Source organism: Choloepus didactylus, chromosome 16 (genome assembly GCF_015220235.1).
Source record: "Choloepus didactylus isolate mChoDid1 chromosome 16, mChoDid1.pri, whole genome shotgun sequence".
NCBI classification, from domain to species: domain Eukaryota; kingdom Metazoa; phylum Chordata; class Mammalia; order Pilosa; family Megalonychidae; genus Choloepus; species Choloepus didactylus.
The window spans coordinates 25,417,024-25,440,548 of record NC_051322.1 but is presented as its reverse complement, the minus strand read 5'-3'; the positions used below and the strand labels follow the sequence as shown (position 1 = coordinate 25,440,548).

General features: G+C 39.0%; 1 protein-coding gene across 2 annotated transcripts in view; it reads right to left on the bottom strand.

Moving 5' to 3' along the window:
- The window catches only part of CCDC68 (coiled-coil domain containing 68), a 52,173-nt gene that overhangs the window by 1,242 nt on the left and 27,406 nt on the right, over nucleotides 1-23,525 (bottom strand). For both annotated transcript variants that reach the window (XM_037805966.1, XM_037805967.1), the window contains exons 8-10: nucleotides 11,836-11,941; nucleotides 10,472-10,555; nucleotides 2,118-2,194 (exon numbers count right to left, since the gene is read on the bottom strand). In XM_037805966.1, coding sequence (XP_037661894.1) covers nucleotides 2,118-2,194; nucleotides 10,472-10,555; nucleotides 11,836-11,941 — 267 coding nt within the window. The remainder of the gene's footprint in view (nucleotides 1-2,117; nucleotides 2,195-10,471; nucleotides 10,556-11,835; nucleotides 11,942-23,525) is intronic.

Below are 23,525 nucleotides of genomic sequence, written 5' to 3'. Positions count from 1 at the left end.
TTTGAGAATAAAGTATTGTCCTTATGAGGCCTTGATTTGGACTTCTCTTAGCTTCAAAACCATGAGCCAATAAATCCTGTTGTTTAAGCCAACCCATTGCATGGTATTCGCTTGAGCAACTAAGGAAACACTACCACTTACATTCTCAAAGCAGCCAGCTGGCCATATTATATTTTACAAATGTGAAAACTATCTTTTTCATCATTAACCCTGACATTTCAATCAAAAATCACAAAACGAAGGGGATATTCAGTTGTTTCCGAATTTGAATTAGGAAATTTCTCCCATTGACCTTTCCCAAGTCATAGAGAGAAAAACATCTTTAAACCCAATAGACCTTTAACTAGTAATTAACTGCAGCTAAAGAGTTGGCCATAGAAGTCATGTTTTCCAATATGTTTCCTGTGTACCAGCCAGAGTCTCAGTATTTAATACTAGAGCAGTTACAATATGGAAAAAAAAATGCTCCTTCCTCTACTGTACTCTGGCCCCACTCCCTCCAGGGGTAAAGCAATTGAGGTTCACCATGAGGCTCCATACCTCAAAGGAAAACCGTTTCTTGGGTGTAAAGGAGCAAAAAATTGACCAACCTCCATTCCCTTGGAAAGGGATGCTTGACCTCTTATTCCAAACCCTTCACCTCTTCCCTAACTGAGGTGACCTACTTCTCTCCCTGCTTCTGAAATGTGGGCATTTCACTTCCTCTTTGGATACTGCTAAGGCTTCATTTCTTTTCTTTTATAGAAGTTGTAAGACTAGTGGCCAAAATGATGATAACTTAGCAGCTGGTGGACTAAAGTTTTCAGAAGTCTTGATTCATAAGGGTTTCATCTAAAGTGTCTAATTATATATATCATTAGCAAAGTGAAGCATTGTGACAGGGAGTTTCAAAGAGGGAGAGGACTCCATCTGAATTCCTAGACTGATGCTAATCACAGTGGGCCTGATTCTCTGCCTCAGGCACTGAGCCGAAGAGAGTGTCAGAAAATGGGATTCTGCCCTCGGGGGACTAGACTGGGAAATTCAAAAGCTGCTAGAACATGAAGTTTTTAGTCACTTTAAAAAATGATACATGTAATTACAGACTATGTTTTCTTTTAAGTGATAATTTCACAGAGTATTATGGAAATGAGATTTGCGCCCAGAAGTCTTTTTGCAATTTGCCATTGCAGATTCTGCCCAAAATATATTAAAAAAAAAAAAAAAAAAAAAAAAAAAAGACTTAGATATTTCAAACATCTTTTTGATGGGGTTTGGTGGGTCATTATCATTGCTTGAATTCATTCATTATTAGGTGGCTACTGAAGACAGTTGTGCTTAGCAATGGGGAAAACAAAGTACAATACGGGGAACTATTCCTGCCCTGATGATATTTACAATCTGTTTGATCTGAGAGATACAAATAGGGAAATTTTAATAATTGCAAATAATTTATGACTAACAATGTCATAGAAAACAGAATAGCCAGGACAATGGAGGAGATGATCTGTAACATTTGGAGAATGTTCAAGTTGATACTGGACTTGTTTTAGGGCAAAGAAGAGGGAAAAAAAGTTATTTAAATTTATTCATTCATTTATTCAGTATTTATTTATATGCTAGGCTTCGAGGATTCAGTGGTGAACAAGATTAATGTAGTTTCTATTCTCAAAGAGTTTCTTTCTATTGAGGGAGACAGACAATGAACAAATGATTACACAGTAATTATTTAATCACAATTATGACAAGTGTTAGAGAAGACCAGGAGTTTTAAGAGTATATAACTGAAGACTCTAACGTACTCTTAGGGACAGGGAAGGCTACTCTGAGGCAATGAAACTTAAAAAGCTGAAACCTGGAGGATGAGTTGGGGTGAGCCAGGCTGGAGTGGGTCAGGGTGAGGGGAAATTCAAAAGCTTCTAGAACATGATGTTCATAACCCGTTACGAGGTCCCTGGGAGCTCGGCGCCATCAAGCAGTAGAAAGACAGGGTCTCAGAAGGAAATAGAGAGCAAGTCAAGTAAATTAGGGTGATATAAACTTTAACAGATCAGACTCCTTCTCAAGTGGTATGACTATCAAACACTCAGAAGAGGTCATGAAGCAGTTACAAGGGGGTACGGGGACAAAGACCTTACCTCTTAGAGACCGCCTTAGATACCTTTGTTCTTGGAGTTTCAGACCACAGCGCCACCATCATTTTTAGTTCTTTATTCTAAAATTAGAAAAAAAAAATATGCAGGGATCAGATAGCACATTAGCCATGTATTCAATGGTTCTATTTAAGCCATCACCTGCACCCCTCCTTAGCAGTCAGTTTGTAGTTGCAGACACTCTATTAGAACACAGAAAATAGCCCTCTGAGGGTAACTAAATCTTATCTGTGAAGATACAAATGCATGCTGAAAAATGCATAATTGACCAAGAGATTAAAATACAGTATTCTAATTTAGCCTCTGAAATGCAACAGCTGAGCTGTCTGATTTTACAATTTCTTTTATAGAGATAGAAGCAAAGAAATTTATGAAAGACACCACAATATTCATTACATGTTTGTCTCTCTTGCATAAACTCTTGATTATAAACCCCATGAAGATAAGTACCATCTGTTCTTTGCTATACAGTTCATGGCACTGTTAGCCTCAACTTTCTTATCACAGCCTTAGCTTCTTTGTCTCTATACCAAGAGTAAATAATACATGCCCTACCTATCTTGAATAACTCGTTGGAATGAACAAGTAAAATATCATAGACATAATATTTTAGGTCTGGAGGCAATTTTATAATTCTGGGAGATAATATAATAGTTAATAATATGAAGGATAAGTGTATGAATGCTCAGGTACAAATCCAGGCACAGCTATTTACTAGCTGTGTGGCCTCATTCAGGTTACTTAACATCTCGGTGCCTAAATCTCCTCATCTGCATAATAAATCTCTAATAGTTCCCACTTCACAGGTTTTGAAATAAGATAAAAATATGTAAAGTGCTCACCTCAGTGCCTGGCACAGATTTCATGACTAAAAGACATTTGCTTATGATTTTTTCACCCATGTGCCATCTTTATAACGAAAAAACTGAGGTTCAAAGAGGGTAAGTGTGCAACATCTTGTTTATGGTGAAGCTAAGAGTAAGTCAGAGGTATTCTGAGCCCAGAGCTGGTGTTTTCTCAACAACACAGCCAACTGGGAGCAATTTCATTTGAAACATCTATGTAAGACTTAAAACAGTGAAGAGTCACTGCCCAAGATTGAGTTGCCAACTGGCTGCACAGCTGAAACCCAGGCCCAAGGTCTTTAAAGGATACACCCATTGTGGTGGTTTGAAACTGTATGCACCCCAGAAAAACATGTTGTTAAATTTCATCCATTCCTGTGGGTGTGAACCCATTGTAAGAAGGACCTTGTGATGAGGCTACTTTAGTTCAGGTGTGGCCCAACTCAGTTAGGATGGGTCTTAATCCTGCTACTGGAGCCCTTTATAAGAGAATAAAATTCACAGAGAGAGAGCGAGAAACACAGAAGCAAAGCTGAAATCAATGGAACCCGGAAGAGAAGGGGGAGACCAGCGGATGCAGCTTACAGGCCGAGCCATGTGACAAAGGAGCCAAGGATCTCTGGCTGCCAGTCTTCAGGAAGAAAGCATTGCCTTGATGACACCTCAATTTGGACATTTCCCAGTCTCAAAACCGTGAGTGACTAAATTCCCTTTGTTTAATCCAACCCAACGCATTTCATGGTATTTGTTTTGAGCAGCATAGGAAACTACAACAACTGGGTAAAGGGCCTGGGGACTGAAATGAAGCAGAGGAGGATGACTGGTGGTACAGGGGCTTTTAAAAACTCAGAGAGTCTATCATTAAAGTTTAAAAGGCATTTTCTAAGGAATAAGCTAACACCAATGCCCACTTTTGGGAAATAAACATTAGAATTTTGATAGAAAGTGAGAGTTAATACTTAAGGAATGGCTGGCAAATATCAAGACCTCTACCAGGTGCTTTACATTTATTCTTTCCTTTGACAGAGCTCAGCTCTGTAGCTCTGTGGGGTAGGTTTTATTGTTATGCACGATAAATAAGGCACATAAATTCACTAGGTAACTTGCCTCTGATAACCCACAGGTGGTATACACATGGCACACAAATGCAGAGGCCTTATGTAGACCTGTCTCCAAAGTACATGCTCTTTTCCCTGTAAGATGTTATTTTACTATGTGTAAATAATCCAGCTTCCTCATGTTAAACTAAGAAAACTGTGAACCCCCAGGAGATACAGAGACTTAGTGATTTCTGAAGGGATCCCAGGTATGAAAAATATAGAACTGAAGAAAGCAAAATTAAACAACAATTAGTGTACACCAACCATCCAGCCACACACACACACCCCTAATTATTCATTTCCTGCCATGTCCACAACACTGAGCCAGGACAGACGGAACATGAATATAAAAAAAGTAAAATGATAATTCAAGAGGTGCTGAAAAGCAGTAGGTAATTAATTACTACATAGAAGATATAAACAGAAATCAGTGTGACTGGAATAATTTAGGACATTTTCATAGAGAAGAAGACATGATCTCACATTGAAAACAAGGTGAACTGGGCTAGGTGGAAAATGGGGGTGGGACGGGCAGCCAAAGGCAATGGTTCTTCAAGTGCAATCAGGGACCAGCAACATCCCGGTCACCTGGGAACTTGTTAGAAATGCAAATCCTTAGGCTCCAACCCAGAACTACTGAGTCAGCAAATCTGGGGATGGGGCCCAGCAAGCGGGGCTCTAACAAGCCTTCCAGGGGATTCTGATTTTTGAGACCCATTAGATCAAGGTAGCGATTTTCAGTCCTGTTTGTACATTGGAATTATCTGGGGAATCTTAATAATCTACTGATGCTTCCAGAGATTGTTGTAACTTGTCTAGGTTGCATTCTGGGCATCATGTGCTTTCAAAACTCTACAGTGGATTCTAATGTGCAGTCAAGAAGAAAAACCACTAGAGTAAGGAAAGCAGAGTCAAAATATGGATTTTGCCCTTTCTTGGCCCCTGGCTTCTATATTGAATCCCCCCAAAAAAAAGATGGAGCCAACATCTTCAGACACAACAATCATTTCACTGTGATATTCTGAGAGTTAAGCATTTACATCTCACCCAAGCAATACACCTCAGATTTCATAAACTGACAATAATATCCCTTGTATAATGGAGACAGACTTAGTATACACTCCAAATACACGCAGACATATCCTAGGCCAAGTATGTAGCTGAGAACGCCACTCTACAAAGGACTTTTAAAACTACAAAGCAATTTGAAACCAAACACCACGATGACAACATTGGAATAAAACTATCCTGTACCTTACACCACGATGACAACATTGGAATAAAACTATCCTGTACCTTGGCAATTACCTAGAAGCTGTTTGGATGTTTTTTCAAAGGTAATCCTAGTTTCTCAAGTTGTCAAGTACCAAAAGAATAAAAGTAATCAGATTAAATGGTCTTTATTTTAATTTATTTCAACTTCCATGCTGACTTTAGCTCACCTACCAGATTTAGGTATTTATTCTTGGTTCATGAGCTTTTGTAATTTTCCTGTCACTAGGGCAGTCATATGCATGAGTTGTGTTAAATCGTTAGTTTACAAAACTACAAATCACTGGCAAGAATGTTTGCTATTATTATTCTATCCAAGGATAGTTTATTGACACAGTATTCCAGAAGAACCTAATTTGTGTGTGTGTAATCTTGTATCAAGACACCCTTGGAATTAAATGAAATTTTAAGGATAATAGTGATTATATAAAATAGAATAACCTTCAAAGTTTAGAAAATGGAGTAATTTTTGAAGATTCATTTCCATATGAGCAGGTCATTAGTGAAGAAGACAGAAATGCATGAAATATGGGATGAATGTCAGAAGCTGTAAATTAAATTATGATAAATATGCAAAAGTAGAAAGAAAAAAAATTTGGGTTGAGTTGAGCAGAAATTTTCTGATGATCTTTAAAAGAGGTTTAAAAACCTTAATGGTAAAAAAAAAAAAAAAAAAAAAAGGAAAGATTTCCCTCCAAGTGTATCCCCCATGTGGAAGGTAAAATAATTTACTAAGATAGGAAGAACTATGGGAAGAGTGTTTTTTTAATATAACTTGACAAACTCCTAGAGCAAAATAGAAAACTTTTAACACTGTAACTGTGACAATGCCTAAAATAAATATAAATGATCATGGAAATTTGTTATAACTATTAATTTCTAAACATATATTATTTTGGGGTGGGAAGCATGTACTTCAAAGTCAAGCAGACTGAAATGCGGGCTCTACCACTTGTCAACTGAGTGATTTTGAACATTTCTTAACTTCTCTGAATCTCAGTTTTATCACTCATAAAATGGAGTAACTAATAACTTTCCTCCAGAGCAGCTTTGAGGATTAAATAAAATGAAGTATGCAGCATGCCTAAAGAGACATGTTTTTAGCATGGATATGAAAAGTACATTGTCTGTTTGATTTAGAAAGGTGATCAGTTGAGAAGGCTTGTTCAAGCTATGGTGACCATTTTTCATGAGCTGGATCATCCACCTAGTTATTTAATGAAGTCTGAAATGGGTAGTGGTCTTAAATTTGCACTGTCGATAGTACATCTGTGCATATAACCTCCCAGTTTAAGACCTTCCTAATAAAGCATCCATCAGGGACACACTAGAACTAGCAACACTACACCCCAAATACACACTGCATTCTGCACCTGGTCAAATAGCATTGGCTTGGAGATGCCCTCCCCGATCCCCAACACTCATAACTTTTTAAAACCCGAATGGATATTTTAACATTCACTGCTGTGAAGGGAAAGATTTTCTTACTGAAGATAATAAATCTTGAGAACATAAGACATTGCTGTAATTTGAGAGTCTGCAGCCAACCAAGAAGTTCCCAGGAGGGGGACACAAATCTGTTGCTATCTCATACCAACAACCCACGGTTAGCCAGGAATTCTTAGCTGAATTTTGGGACAGAGCTGAGCAGGATGGAAGCAAATACACTTCCCTAGTTTAACTATTGGACCCAAAGGCCAACTGGCTAATTAACGTACAGTTTCTGGATGAAGTGAACAGTCTATTTAGGACCTACAAATGAAATCCACTTTGAAGATGACAGAAATAAACCAACAGATGCAACAAAAGAGAAGAGAGCTGAAATAGAAGTAGCGCCATCAATACTTTGATTCTGTGATGACAGCTAGCACCGAATTAGGTGAGATCAGAGAAAAATGCCGAACCTGAAATAATCTCTCCATTATAAAATGTATTATGGATGTACAAAAATTAAAGCAGCAGCGTATTGGAACCCAAATGGACAGACATGCCATTGGAACAGAATCCCAACCTAACCTACTCTAGGACAGGCATTTAAAGTCTATAAATAAAGGACAGACTACTTGAGAAAGCGCAACAACTCAAAAGTTAAATCCTTACCCCATGAGCCCCCATAATTACAGATAAACTTGGATTTAAATGGGATGCCCAGTCCAAAAGCCAAATCTATGCAAATGTGTTTATTAGCTCTTTCTTCTTAGATTTCATTAAAATTATGACAAAAGATTTTTAAATTATCAAAATCTCTTAATAGTGAAGAGAACAAGGAGAGGAGATGGAATGGATTGGAAACATCAAGACTGAAGGACTGAAAGTGAGTAAAGGGTCAATTGCTAGAGGGAGATAGTTGGTCCAGCAGAATCCTGCAAATCAGAAAATGCATGTCAAAAACTTTAAAAATAAATACACCCTTTCAGTTACCAATTCCACTTATAAAAATGTATTTTAAGGAATTAGTCATACAAGTGATCAGTGGTGTTTACTCAGGTCTGTTCAATTCAGTGTGGTTTATAAAAGCAATATTGAAAAACAATGTCGCATCAATAATACTGAAATTCACTCATTAAATTATTGTATATCACTACAGTAGAAACACTGGTGTCTATTTTAAAAGATAACGCAAATGTAATCTGATTAGTAAGCAAAGCCTTTCTAAGTATATTGTTAAATAGAGGAAAAGAAATCCTTAGCATGACCTAAAGGCTTTTATTATCTAGCCCCTTCTAGCTTCCCCCTGTTGTCTCATGCTATTCACCACAGCCTTTTTGGATTATAAGTACTTGAACAGTCTCCTACATATTCTGATTCTTCAGCCTGGCAGGCCCCAGCACTCAGATTCTCACTGGGTTCAGATTAAATTCCATTTTCTTAGAGAGATTGTTCCCCAGGAGTTCTCTCTTGGAGTGACTAGTTCTTTTCCTGCATAGTCTTTTCTTGATATTTTTAGTTACTTTGTTCATTTGTTTAGAATCTGTCTCCTTCACTAGACAGTAATTTCCAGAGTGAAGCGCTCATCTCTATCTTGTTCAACATTATTTTCCTGAACTTCAGAGCCTACATCATAGTAACCCCTCAATAAATATGTGTTGAATTAATTACATAATTAGTGACATGAACAAACTAATGAAATGAATAGAAAATTTTTTAAAACGCATTACAATATGCAAGGATGATGCCATATATAGTCTACCTTTCTATATATATACTCATAGGTGTGTAACAGGCACACAGATTCGCACAGAAATAAACATAGACACAACCATGCTAAGAGTTATTAACCATGGATGGGACCTCTGTGAATGGTTTTTCTTATTATATTTGCTTAGCCATATTTCCTAGTTTGTATGGGATGAATGAGTATATGTCATCAATGTAATGGAAAGAAAAAAAGAAAAAATATTTTAGCAAGCAACATTGTCAAAGACCACTACAAAATAAAGGTGTGAGGAAATGCCTTCAGAGAACATTCTTAGGAAGGAGAGGTTCCAAGGAGACATGAATCACATATCTTGGAGGTTCCCTGATATAAATTAACCAGCTGTTACTGGGCACTTAAATAGGTACTAGTTTTTGAGCCAATTATTCCACAGTAACTGCCTTTTCTGCTGGACAGAGCTGTGAGCATCGTCTTTACCAAACAAGCAGTCCCATATAATATAAAAGGGGTGAGAATCTAAGGAAAGAGTGAGGTTTGATGAGTTCTAGCTTTCAGAGAGACACCAGGCAGGAAGACAGAGTACTAAGGGATAAAGTAGAAAAGGAGACCAGGTCCAGGCAATTAGTGAGGAGCCCTCTGACAGAGACAAAAGAGGTGACACAAAGCCAGAAGTAGAGCTGAGGTGGGGTGACACAGTGGGGGTCCCCGGAGGCAGTCCCACCCCTGTAGGCAGCTTCCATGCACTGCCTGTGGGAGCAGGAGAACTACCAGCCTAGGGCTACAGCTGCACGTGCCAAAGGTGGTCCCAAGTCAAGGGGAAGGTGTGGACAGAAAGAAAAGCATGTCTTATCATAGTAAATTATAAAGTGATATGCTAAGTTTTAAAACACTGAAAAGCAAGAGGAATACAGCAGACTTCCTGAAGGCTGAGGCAGAGCTTTAAAGCCCTGATGGGTGTGAATGAAGACAGAGGAGGTGAGGGGGCATCTCAGGAAGGAATGGAGCACGTGTGGGAGCAAAGGCAGGAGCCCAAAATGCTGGCTCTTCAACCAGCGCTGAACCTACACAAGAGTGGCGTGGACCAAATGTGGTGGTTTGAGGCTGTATGTATGTGTGCACCCCAGAAAAACATGTTGTTAAACTCAACCCATTCCTGTGGGTGTGAACCCATTGTAAGTAGGACCTTTTGATGAGGCTACTTCAGTTAAGATGTTGCCCACCTCAATCAGGATGGGTCTTAGTCCCATTACCGAAGACCTTTACAAGTGGAGTGAAATTCAGATAGAAAGAAAGCCAGTGGAAGTGGCCAGAAGCTGAACAGTAACAGAATCTGGAAGTAAAGGGAGAGACCAGGAGACACCATCATGTGCCTTGCGATGTGACAAACTAAGGACCAAGGACTGGGGCAGGAAGTCCCAGCACTCTAGGGTCTTAGAAGAGAAAGCATTGCCTTGATAACTCTTTGATTTGGACTTTCTTTTAGCCTCAAAACTGTGAGCAAATCAATTCCTATTGTTTAAGCTGAACCATCACCTGGTATTTGCTTGAGCAGCCAAGGAAATTAATACACCAAATTTCTAATTCAAGTCTATATGGGGAGAGGGTATCTTCTATTTCACTAATACCGCAAGTATTCTGGGAAATGTGGATATATGTTACTATATAGTTTTAGTCATTAGTATAAGTACCTCCTCCAAAAAGCTGTAATTTCTTATGCATAGCAAACACACAAACACAATCACAAAAACACACTCATACATCCTCACATGTAGACACCCTCACATGCACACACTCATACACAAGACACTCAAAATCATATACACACTCACAAAAGGAACACTCATACACAGAGACACACACACTCACAAAAGACACATCCTTGTGCACACACTCAAACAATACCTCCATGCCCACTGAACACACTCACACACTCACACTGAAATGTAGGACAGACTTCCTCCTTACCTGGGCTTCAAGGACGTTAACTTTTTCTTTCAGATTTTCAATTCTTTTATCTTGCTCTTTTATATTTTTTTTTAATCCTTCCATCTAAGAATTAGGAAACACAATGGGAATAACCTCGTCAGACAACAGGGAATAGTATCTAAATCATAAATCGTACATGTTTCTGAGTTAAAATGATTTTCATAAAATAGAAAAAAAAGAAATCCCAAAGCATTAGCAGATTCAACAGGTTCCCGAAAAGAGCTGGCCTAACTGCTACATGGGGATGAGAGCACATAGACGATGCTGTTACACATTTTAACCTTAGAAAACCTGCTGAAACCAAGTTCAGCAGGAGTGCATCCTGTGGAAAGCAGCGTTTGCTAGCCTTCCGTGTCTCAGCAATGTAGAATTTTCATCCTGCATTCCCAGCTGCTGGGGACAGATGCAAGGCTGCTGCCTGGCAGGGGAGGCTCCCTGAGGCCATCTCAGCCTCCAGAGCATAGTGATGAGAAACCGCTTGGCTGAAGAAAAGCATCTGCTGGGAGGCATGGTGGAACTGGGAGGGAGGTAGTGAGGGGAGGTGCAGCATGGTGCATGAAGTGTGGGCACCCGGCTCTGCTTCTATCGAACCAGCTTTGTCACCTAAACACCTGGGCCTCAGTTTACTCATTTGTAAAATGACACCAGGGATCCTCCTGGCTGTCAAATGCCACAACTCAATTCTGTGGCCCTTCAGTGAGGTCAAAGCCAAGCAAGCACAGATTATGCATTTATGTCAGAAAGGCACTTGAGTTATTTTGGAGAACTTTTGGAAACAAATATTTGGTTGTAAAAAAAAAAAAAAAAAAAAAAAATTTGATCCAATTTTACATCTAAAGCAGACTCCCCAAACCAGATAAATATATATCCTGAAGTATATCATAAGTTCTCATGTAGTCCACCAGCCAGCTACTGTTACCCTTTCGGTCACCTGCCAGGATGTCCCCAGGGAATAAGGTCACTGCCCTAAACCAGCCCTGAAATAAATGTCCTGTTAATGAGGTTATAAATGCCTTCTCTTCTTTAAGAGAGGACTAAACCCCCTGATCTACAAAATCTCCTAAAGAACAGTATACATTACCTGGATCAGAACACTTACAATCACTGAAACATCTAAGGAGCAGTTAAACAACTTCCTAACTGATCTTCATCGAGCTCCTTACAGGTGTTGGCACACAGACACGAAAGAGCATTGAGAACAGAGCCATGTTGCATGAGAAACAAAAGGAATATGTCAGTGGGGAGAAAACTCCCATTATGTCTAAAGTCCAGGCAGGCCGCTTGTGTTTGGTCTTCATCCTGTAAACATCATCTACCAGAGAACTACACTTAATGGCTCTGACCTCCTGGATGACACAGCGCAGGTTCTGATGCTGAGAGTGAATCACAAACTGCAGGTGAGAGATCTGTTCCTGGAGAGTGGAAATCTCCATTTGAAGATCTTGGCAACTGGGGATGAGAAGGAAAAAAAGAGAAAAGAAAAGCAGGATTTACTAAGGAGTGATTCAGTTCTATCTCCTTCCCCATGCTGCCAGGCTTCCCCCATGCACTCCATAGGTGGGTAAGGCGTACAGGGCTCTGCCAATAGGGCCAGGAAAGATGCACCAAGGGGAAACAGCTACAAAGCAGCCCCAGGTTTGCTCATGAACTGAGAATCTCAATTCATATCACGAGCTCCTTTCTGGCCGCCAAGACTCCCTCCAGTAAATAGGTGAGTCAAGTACTGACACAAATGAAGCACTTAGAAATCAAAACTGTCCTGCCTGCAAATACCCACAGACCTGGTACCGACCAAAAAAGATAAGACATGTGGATGGATGGAGGGTCAGAACACGGCACAGGAATGAGGACTTTTACATGTACATCAGAAACCAATTACCAATGACATCTGTTTAGTATATGTTCCAAGTTGCCCCTATGTTTCTCTTTTTTTTCTTTGGCTTCCTACTTTTCATAATTCTACTGCCTGTAGGTGGGACAAGAATAAGAATTTAAATTATTACCAACACTTTGGGTTGACATTAACCATTGTGATACAAGATGGTGACAAGCTTGAATTTATATTATTCACACTTTCTCAAAGCTTGATTTAGGTAAACGAAATTGATTATATAGCTTTTGGTTGTTTCTCTTCTCACAAATATTATTAGAGTATGAGCAACATGCACTGTGGCAAAACCACCAAGCAAAGAACCATGTGACCTTGGCAAAGTCATTCCACTTATTTAAGCCTCAGTATAACACCTAATAATTATTACATTTACTACTTGACAGGATTATTTTTTTGATACAATAAGGTAAAGTCAGTGTGCTTTTTGAAAACAAGCTTTTTACAAAGGAATGAATTAACATTATTTTAGCCTATTGAGATTTCATAATTAGTAGCCCTCATCCAATTCAATCACAATTCTTTATTTCTGCAGCCTTTACATATATTACAGAGATCATGGAAATTAATTTGAAACTTCAGAATATGTGCTTAGTAGAGTTATCGGTCTCTATTTTGTTGAATGGCATGTACTAAAACATTGCTTCTCAAAATTTAATGTGTATTCAAATCACCTGGGGGTCTTATTAAAATGCAGATGATTCAGTGGGCAGACGGGGCCCTGGATTCTGCATTTCTAGCAAGCCCCCAGGTGCAGCTGAAGGTGCTGGTCTGTGGTCCACAAGCTGAGTAGCGCAGCACTAAACCACTAAGAGCATCTCAATAACTTTGGGTATATAATACAGTCTCTCAAACTCAAGTAAACTGGAGGCAACACACAATGTAAGGACATTTTAATTGTCTCCATCTTTTGATTTTGCATGAGAGATGTTATGGAAGTTGGGTTTACTGAAGAAAGTGTTTTTTAAAAATCTATAGAAATCCTTGCACAAGTACAAATAATGTACAATGATGGCCATTACTATTTATTTATTCCATGGAATTCATCTTACAGAATAATTATTTCCCTATGGTAGGAACAATTAAACCATATATATGTCACAAAATATATATCTAAAGTGACATTCATTGATATATTGTTTGTACTGTAAAAAATGGAAACAACTGAAATACTTATCAGTAGAAGACTGATAAAATAAATTATGATACATCTATGCCATTTTTAATATATATAAATCATAGACATAGACCAATAAACTTGATTTATAACAAAGGTGGTTCTGCAGAACATTGCATAAGGATGGTCTTTGCAATAAATGATGCTGAGACTACTGGATATTCATATGAAAAAAGAAAAAGAAAATTGAACCCCTACCTCACCCCATAATAAGAATTAATTCCATATAGATTGTGGATAATATTGTGATATTTTAAAATTTTTTTTCAGATATTTCTTCATGTGTTGAGAAGAGAGAAAGAGTTTTTTAAAGTTTGACTAGATAAAAATTAAGAACTTCCAGTGATCAAACAAGAGTAAATGCGAGACTCTCAGAATATTTGCAACACAGCTGATAATAAAGACACTGTATCCAGAATATATAAAAAACAGCTACAAATCAATGAGTCAGATAACCCAAGAGAAAAATTAGAAAGTGACTTGAATAGGCACTTCACACCAGGCACAAAAAACAATCCAAAAAGCCAAAAATGTATGAAAAAACGGTGAATCTTATTAATAAGGTAATGCAAAGTAAAACTACATACACATATCACTATGCAATCATCAAAATAGCTAAAACTTAACAAGACTGAAAATATTAATTGTTGTCAAAGAGTCAAAGAAGCAGAACTTCATACACTGCTTTTGGAAGTGTACACTGGTATAATTGCTTCATAAAACTGTTTTTTTCCTATCAAAGCTGAACTGTGACCTGTATATGCACCAGGTGATACATTCAAGAGTGTTTATAGAAGCATTTGCCTTCTGAAACCTGGAAATGACTCAATGTTCATCAACAGAATAGATAAGCAAATTATGGTACATTCACACCATATTTATGATATGTCCATATTTATAAATGTGGACTATTTACAGCAATGAAAATGAGTTACAGGTTCCTGAAACACTGTGGATGAATCCCATAAACATAATATGGAGCAAAAGAAAGCAGACACATGGTACCACTAAAAAAAAACTTAAAAATACAAAGTAGGTAAAAGTAAGCTGTTGTGTTTAGGTATACACACTTAGGCGGTAACGTGTAAAGAAAAGCAAGGAAATGGTAAACATAAAAGTCAGGATAGTGGTTACTTTTTAAGACAGAAAGGGGGAGTTGTGTTTGGAAAGGTACATGGCCAAAGGTACAGCAAGTAGGGCAGCTCCAGGGAATCTGACAATGTCCTCTTCTCTTCTTTTTTTAACATTTTACCTTGAAATAATCTCAAACTTACAGGACAGTTGCAAAAATAATACAAACCCCATTCAGAGAACTCCAGCATCCCCCCCACCAACTCCCCAAATGCCCAGATCCACCAATTTTAATCTTTTGCCACTTTTGCCATTCCCCCTTCCCTCTCCCTCTCTCCCTTCCTCTCTCTCTCTCTCCCTCTCTCTCTCTTTCACTGTCTCTATCTCTATCTCTATCTATCCCTATCTCTCATCTTATTCCTTGATCACATACTTCTTCCATGTACATTTCCTATGAAGGATATTCACTTATGCAATCACCTTAAGCATAGTAATAAAGATCAAATTTAACATTGATATGAAGTTTACACTCTCATATCCCAATAATGCCCTTTTGAGCCCTGCCTCCTCCATTCTTAGATCCCATTTAATAGTCATTATCTCTTTAGTTTCTCTTTCTTTTTTTAATTGTGGAAACATAAATACAACATAAATCTCCCTATCTCAACCCTTCCTAAGTAAACCATTCAGTAGGACTAATGACATTCATAATGTTGTAGTACCATAACCACCACCTATTATGATAAATTTCCCTTCACCCCAAACAGAAACCCTATGCTCATTTTGCCTTAATTCCCCTTTGCCTGTGCCCCCACCCCTGGAAACATGTACTCTACTTTTTTTTTTCCTATGAGTTTGCATAATCTCCAATATTTTCTTTGTGGTTGTCATGGTGCTTAACTTTCACATCATAAATCCATAACAATCTCCTTTGCTTTGAAACCATCTTAACATCAATAGCATACATAAACCACATTCTTTTTTTTTTTTCTTTTTAATGCAGTTTTATTGAGTTATACTCACATACCATACAATCATCTGAAGTGTACAATTAATTGATCACAGTATCATCATATCATTGTGTGTTCATCTCCACAATTTTTTAACATTTTCATTACTCTAAACAATAAAAATAAGAAAAAAATCAAAAATAAAAGTAAAAAAGAACATCCAAAATATCTCCTACCCCTCCTACCCCCTCTATTTGTCTCCATTTTTCTGCTTATCTGTCCATACACCGATAAAGGGAATGTCAGCCACAAGGTTTAAAACAATCACATAGTCACACCATGTAAGCTATATAATTATATGATCGTCTTCAAGAATCAAGGATACTGGTTGCAGTTAAACAGTTTCAGGTATTTCCTTCTAGCTATTCCAAACTGACTCTTTTTTTTTTTTTTAATCTTCATTTTATTGAGATATATTCACATACCACGCAGTCATACAAAACAAATTGTACATTCGATTGTTCACAGTACCATTACATAGTTGTACATTCATCACCTAAATCAATCCCTGACACCTTCATTAGCACACACACAAAAATAACAAGAATAATAATTAAAGTGAAAAAGAGCAATTGAAGTAAAAACACTGGGTACCTTTGTTTGTTTGTTTGTTTCCTTCCCCTATTTTTCTACTCATCCATCCATAAACTAGACAAAGTGGAGTGTGGTCCTTATGGCTTTCCCAATCCCATTGTCACCCCTCATAAGCTACATTTTTATACAATTGTCTTTGAGATTCATGGGTTCTGGGTTGTAGTTTGATAGTTTCAGGTATCCACCACCAGCTACCCCAACTCTTCAGAACCTAAAAAGGGTTGTCTAAATTGTGCGCAAGAGTGCCCACCAGAGTGACCTCTCGGCTCCTTTTGGAATCTCTCTGCCACTGAAGCCCATTTCATCTCCTTTCACATCCCCCTTTTGGTCAAGAAGACAGTCTCCGTCCCACGATGCCAGGTCCACATTCCTCCCCGGGAGTCATATTCCACGTTGCCAGGGAGATTCACTCCCCTGGGTGTCTGATCCCACGTAGGGGGGAGGGCAGTGATTTCACCTTTCAAGTTGGCTTAGCTAGAGAGACAGGGCCACATCAGAGCAACAAAGAGGCACTCGGGAGGAGGCTCTTAGGCACAATTATAGGGAGGCCTAGCCTCTCCTTTGCAGCAACCGTCTTCCCAAGGATAAACCACATTCTTATAACTTTTCAAGCTTCTACCTTTATGTAGTTCTTGTCACAAAATCCATATTTATATGTCATGAGTCCAAAACCCTTGATTAGTCATTACATTTTATAAATTTTCCTTTTAGATCCTGTAGGAGGTAAAAAGTGGAGTCACAAGTCAAGAATACGATAGTACTGGTATTTATATTTACGTATGTCATTATCTTTACCAGAGAATTTAATTTCTTCATGAGGCTTCAATCATCTAGTGTCATTTCCTTTTAACCTGCAGAACTTCCTTTGATATTTCTTGCAGGGCCAGTAAAGTAGTGATGAACTCTCTCAGATTATGTTTATCTGGGAATGTCTTAATTCCTCCCTCATTTTTGAAAGACTTTTTGATGGATACGTAATTCTTAGTTGGCAATTTTCTTACTTTCAACATTTTAAATATGTCTTCCCACTGCCTTCTTGCCTCCATGGTCTCCAATGAGAAACTGTCACTTAATATTGATGCTCTCTTGTATGTGACATGTTGCTTCTCTCTTGTGGCTTTCAGAATTCTCTGCCTTTGGCATTCAACAGTTTCCATATAACATGGCACAGTATGAGTCTGTTAGGGTTTATCCTATTTGGATTCCATTGAGCTTCCTGGATGTTGTATATGCATGCCTTTCATTAAATGTGGGAAGTTTTCAGCCATTATTTCTTTGAATATTTTCTCTGCCCCTTTCTCTCTGTCTTCTCCTTCTGGGACTCTCACAATGGATATACTGGTATGATTGACGGTGTCCCACAGGTTTCTTAGACTCTGTTCACTTTTCTTCATTCTTTCTTCTATCTGCTTCTCAGATGGAATGATTTCAGTTGTCTCATCTTCAAGGTCACTGATTCTTTCTTCTGCCAGCTCCAATCTGTTGCTAAACCCCTCTAGGGGAATTTTTAATTCTTGTTACTACCGTCTTCAGCTCTGTTTGGTTCCTTTTCATAATTTCCATCTCTCTTCTGATATTCTCTTTGTGTTCATCTACACTTTTCCTTATTTCTTGTAGTTCTTTGGTCGTGTTTCCCTTTAGCTCTTTGAGCATATTGAGGACAAATTTTTAGTCTTTGTCTAGAATGCCCAGGTCTGATTCTCCTCATTGATGGTTTCCAAGGCTTTAATTTTCACCTTTTTGTGGACCATCACTTCCTGTTTCTTTTTATGTTTTGTAATCTTTTAATGAAACCTAGACATTTTGATATTTTAGTGTGTTATCACTGGAATTAGATCTGACATGTCTGCTCCTTAAGCTTGAATCCAGCTAGTATTAGGATAAAGCTTTCCTTGAACAGAAGAAGATGATGATGATGACAAAAAAGGAAACAACTTTCCCAATCTTTGCAGATTGAGAGTTCTCCCTTTCAGGTCATATTCGAACCATGAGCATAGGGCCCTCCCTGATCCTTTCTGCCCACCCTGGGCATGTATGTGCAGCCCTAGGAATTCCCCTATTTACAGAATTCCTAATATCCTCTCTTCCCTATGAAAAAGCTTCCTCATTGTCAGGGCACTGCAATCCCTTGCCCTAGGCAATATGACTTGACTGCTCTCCCACAGCATAGTGTAGAAAAGCTCAGTGAGATGCCTTCTACACAAACAGCAAGTTCTTAGACAGTAAGCCTCTCAAGCCACCAGCAAACAGATTGGGCTGGGCATACACACTCTCAGTATGTGCATGAGGGTTACTCTGCTCCCTCTCAAACTGGGACCACACTGGGAGTGCAGGTCAGCTCTGCGCTGAACTGGTAAGGGGATGGGGAGGGGCCAGCCAGGGCACCATGAGATACCCTACCACTTTTAAGTGGCCTTTTTCTTGATCTGTCACTTACTCTGTTGCTACAAACCTTTAACTGCTCTCTGGGGCATTTAGAAAGATATTTCTGCCAGTTCTTGTTGGTTGTTCAAAGCTTCTTTGGGGGTTGGAGCCCTGAAAAGTCTTACTCAGCCTTCTTAATTGGGGCAGAGCCAATGTTCTGTTTTTTGGGGGGCGGTATTTTTTGCTTTGAAAATAATTTGCTTTGAAATAATTCTCTACACAGTATATTCATGTTCTAGGCACTTTTCTGTATGTGTGTCATACTTCATAAGTGTGTTTCCATATTTGTGCATGTATAGGAAAGTCACTTAGAGAATATGGGCCAACCAATTAATGATAGTTATCTTTGAGCCACTGAATTTGGGAGATGTCTCTTTTATCTTTGAATATTGCTGTATTATTTTTTTAAAATGTAAATAGATGGTTTGTATTACTTTTGTAATTGAAAAGCAATCAAGATACAAAAACTGTTAATGTTAAAAATTATCAAAGCTTCTGATTCTGGTGTAAGTAAATATTCAAAAATAGATTGGGGTGATGAATGCACAACTGTAAGATGGTACTGTGAACAGCTGATTGTACACCATGGATGATTGTATGGTATGTGAATATATCGCAATAAAACTGAATTAAACACACACACAAATTATCAAAGCAAAATTAGATTAAATGTAGGGAAAGCACTAAATCAGAATCTGTATGTCAACTGGTTACATATGTTCTAGAAAAATAGAGGGAGAAGGGGAAGGAAAGGGGAAGAAGGGGAATGCCGTTCGGGTTATGAGGATACAATAGGAGAACAGGATGCCTGCAATCTTGAAGAAAGGTGAAGGAAACAAATGAGAGGCCTGAGGGAGAAGAGGAAGAGAAGGTACAAAATGATGATGGAACATATACACTGTGCAGTAGTCATGTCATAAAGACACGCCTGATTATCATAACTGCACAACTAAATCTTTCAGCAAATCTCCTCCTTCCTCAAGCCTGACTAAAACTACAAGCAACTAAAAAATTAGGGAAAGTTACAGAAGAGATCTTCGATCTAAATCTTCAGAAGAGATTTAGATTGTCTACTCAGGATGAAGGAAGACTAGTTCAATTGTATATAGATTTTTCCTGCTTTTTTGCAACATGATTCTTTAAAGGACCCTGTCCTCAGAAGAAAGCCCTAACCTGCAATTGTACTCCCTTGGAGAGGAGCAATGGGGCATTTGAACCAAGTAAATTAGCAGTCCCTTGTTTCTCTTGCCATGGTTCATGGTGAGGAGGTGTCTGCAAAGAAAAAAATTTGACGGCCCATCTTGATGAAAACAACTTTTGCATTCATCAGAGCTGACAACATCACTGCACCTGCAGCCCTCTCAGCATTTCTGAAATTCAAGTTCAAGGAAGAGCTGCTTCAGTACCAGCCTGTATTAACATTAGATTTTAGTCACCCCTGAGCTGGTGGCTCAAAGCCTTCCTTGCCAAGAGCTCAAGAGACTAAGGGATCTTCAGATCACGCAGCGGACGGGGTTCAGGGTGGAGAGAGCTCACAGCCCTCCAAGGAGAGGCCAGGCTTTGAAGGTTTGCAGGTCAAACCATGAGTGAGAGGGGCTCACAGCCCACAAAGAAATCTTCAGGGGTAGGGGATGCTCGGAACTCTGGAGATTGGGATCCTCCAAGGAGAGGGGCTGAGAAATCTGGGAGTGATGCTCAGAACCTTTGGAGAGCAGAGGAGCTGAGAACATGCAGAAGATGGGGACATGGGGAACCTTAGAAGAAAAAATATTCAAGCACTAGGGAAAGATGACGTGGGGACAAACAGCATGGCAGGTGATCAGCAATCTGCCCCACAGTAGGCACTAAAATTCAAAATTCCTCCAGTATGGAAGGAAAGAGAAGAAAAGAAAAAGGAGGAAAGAGCAGCAGTGACCTACTGAATGGTCTGACTTGGGACTTCCCTGGAAAATGAGAAAGAACTCAGAAGCTTGGCAGAGGCAGACTGGCTTTGAATATCCATAAAATATAAAAACGCTGTGAATTGTTAAAGGTGAGCATTCAAAATGGTTCCCACGGCAAACCAGAACTCCTGGACCACAGGGGGAAAGGTGGCTCTAAAGTGGGGAGGGATGGGGTGGTTATGCTACCCCAAAATACCAAGCTCAGAAAATTTCCCCATGTGTTCCTTGAAGGTATGACCATGAAGTTCACTATGGATAAATAAAAATTTGAAATAGGTCTCAAGATGGGGAAAAAAAAAAAAGGATTTCTAGAATCACTCTTGAAAACACAGCTTTCAAGCTTATCTGCATTAATATAGCAGAACAACTGACTAAAGGAAGCTACAGAATATTTCCATTAGGATTGCTCAATAAACGTGAAATCCAGTCATCCATTTAAGGTCTTTAAATGTGAGAGTATATCTAACTGAGCTGCCTCTTGAGCTTCCTTTAAGCTTTATTACTTACCTTTCAGTCAGAGTGTCTCATTTTAATAAAGAGGCACTAAAGCAAAGTGGGAGGGAAAACAGCTGATGAAGGGCCAAGCCTAGATGGAGGACGCACAGCCCTTCTACCGAGTCCTTCTAAGATCCATGCTCTGCCTCCCAGGGCTTCCGTATAATCTTTCACCAGTGTTTTCCACAAAACAAGCAGCAAAATAACAATATAAGTAAATGTTAAAGTAGAATCGAAGGGCTTCCACTTCTAGAAAGATGGGGTAGATGTACTTTTTGCCTGTTCTTCCCAAACGTACATCCAAAAACCTTCGACATTTTATATAAACAAATATAAAAAGGTCTAAAAGAAGGAAGAATGTCTCAGGACCTGGGGATCCAGAAAACAACACAATGGTAAGTTCCCTATGTTTTCTTTTTGTCTCATATGTCCAGACTTGAACCTGAAGGAGATAGCCACCTGGAAATGGCAATGGGTTCAGATTAAAAAAAAAAAAAAAGCCCCAACAAAAGCTGCAGAGCATCTACCCTGTCCTATAGCAGATCTTCCTTCTGGTTCCTTCTGGTGCTCTTCCTGCCAGATTCCTCAGCATTCAAGAAAGGAAGTCAATCTGATCCTTAATTTACAGAAATGCAAAAATGAATGGCTTTACCTTTAACTAACATGAGATGATTATAGACTACTTGACAAGAAGCTTGCCTTCGATCTCTCTGTTTCCCAATGTCTGTCAAAGTCTCGGTCAAAGGAAACTGAGTTCACGGAGGACTGTGTCTCCATCCATTCCTCACGATTACTCTAAAATCTGTCTTGGGTTACTCACACCATTAGAGGGTGGCATTATTGGACCTTGCCACATTGTCCTCTAATCCCTGCTTTTATAACTGCTTTGATCGAATTGTTCTTTGGCATCGTGCTTTTTTTAAATAGGATATTATGAAGTACAGCCTCGGAGTTTACTGTAAGGATGCAGTTGAAGACATTATTCAGAGTCTTCTTTATGAACATGCACTGGAAAGCTTTCTTTCTGATCTTATAGGTAGATTAGAAGTGAACTTCTCCCAAAGACCTGGTTGGTTATAGTCATGTGGATACTGTGAATTATAAAATGAATCATTATTTCCTACTTGGATTGGCTTCAAGAAAGCATAGAACTGAGTCAGTCGTCTAGTCTGAGAAAGTCTACAGTACTTCATGATGCACATTTGGTGGAGCAATTTCAATATATATCTATTCTCCTTGGACTCATCATCTAATGCATTTCCAACTTATATAATCATTATATTTACATAGTTTTATAAACCATCTTATATTCTCTGGGAAACCAGGGCATGTAAATAAATAGTTATAAATGGTAAGAATAGCATTCGCATGGCCATATATACACAACCCCAACATATTACCCTTTTAGGTTTTTACAAAGTACACTTATTACCAGGAATCAATGCACTGTCATGTTTATAGGAATGAAAATTAGGAAAGAAGCAAAGAGCTACATAGCAAGATAAAAGAAGCAGAAGGAAGCAAAAATGTCAGCTGAACCTACGATGCATGCCCTGGGGTACTAGCCCTGGGCAGATTCTCATTTCCCAAGCACTGGTGTGAACTGGTGTGAATAACCCTGCGAGGACTTCCCACTGGAGACAGAAGATGGTGAAATGGGGAGCAACCTAGAGCTTCTTTAAGGCTATGAAAGAATCAGTCCACAAGGACTCAAATTGCCTGCTATTGTCTAATATTTCTTTGGAACTCTAGGGTGGAGTCACTAAGTGGATCCCAGTGGAAGAGGGGAAAACTGAGGGTTATAACCACAAGAATGGAAGAGGTCAGATTCTTCCCATTCCCAAGTCAGACGGAGGTGAAATAATCAGCTAGGAAGGAGACATATCTCTGATTACACTTCAATAAAACTAGGAACACATATTCCATCAAAATCTTCCCCACTGTTATTTTCAGTAGAGGCCCAGGGGTGGCTTGAGAGAGCCTCAGCAAACTGCCACAGATAATTTAAGTCATGACAATGTACTTTGACACGTATCCTCAGCTTCAAGATAATCCAGCTTCCTCCTCAAAGGATTTTGGCACTCTGAGGCACCTTCTACATAAATACTGAGGAGCCAACGCTGCTTGTTTGATAAACACCAAATGTGTTTCCCCAAAAGATAACTGTGTGTTTGTCGTGATGTAGCAGGACAAAGAGCAAGCTGGGGAATTGCCTTCTGCTCATAGTCATGAGGAAACAAGTGAACTTGTTTCCCAAAAAGGTGGGAAGTCTCCCAAAAATGTGAATAAGAAGGTCAAATCCCCAACTCCCTCTTTAGCAGAATGAACACAGGCTTTGCTATGAGAATACTAGAGCTCCAGCTCCCAGCTCTATAACTTTGGAGAGACTGAGTATACTTCAGCAAATCACTTAATCAATTAGAAACTCAGT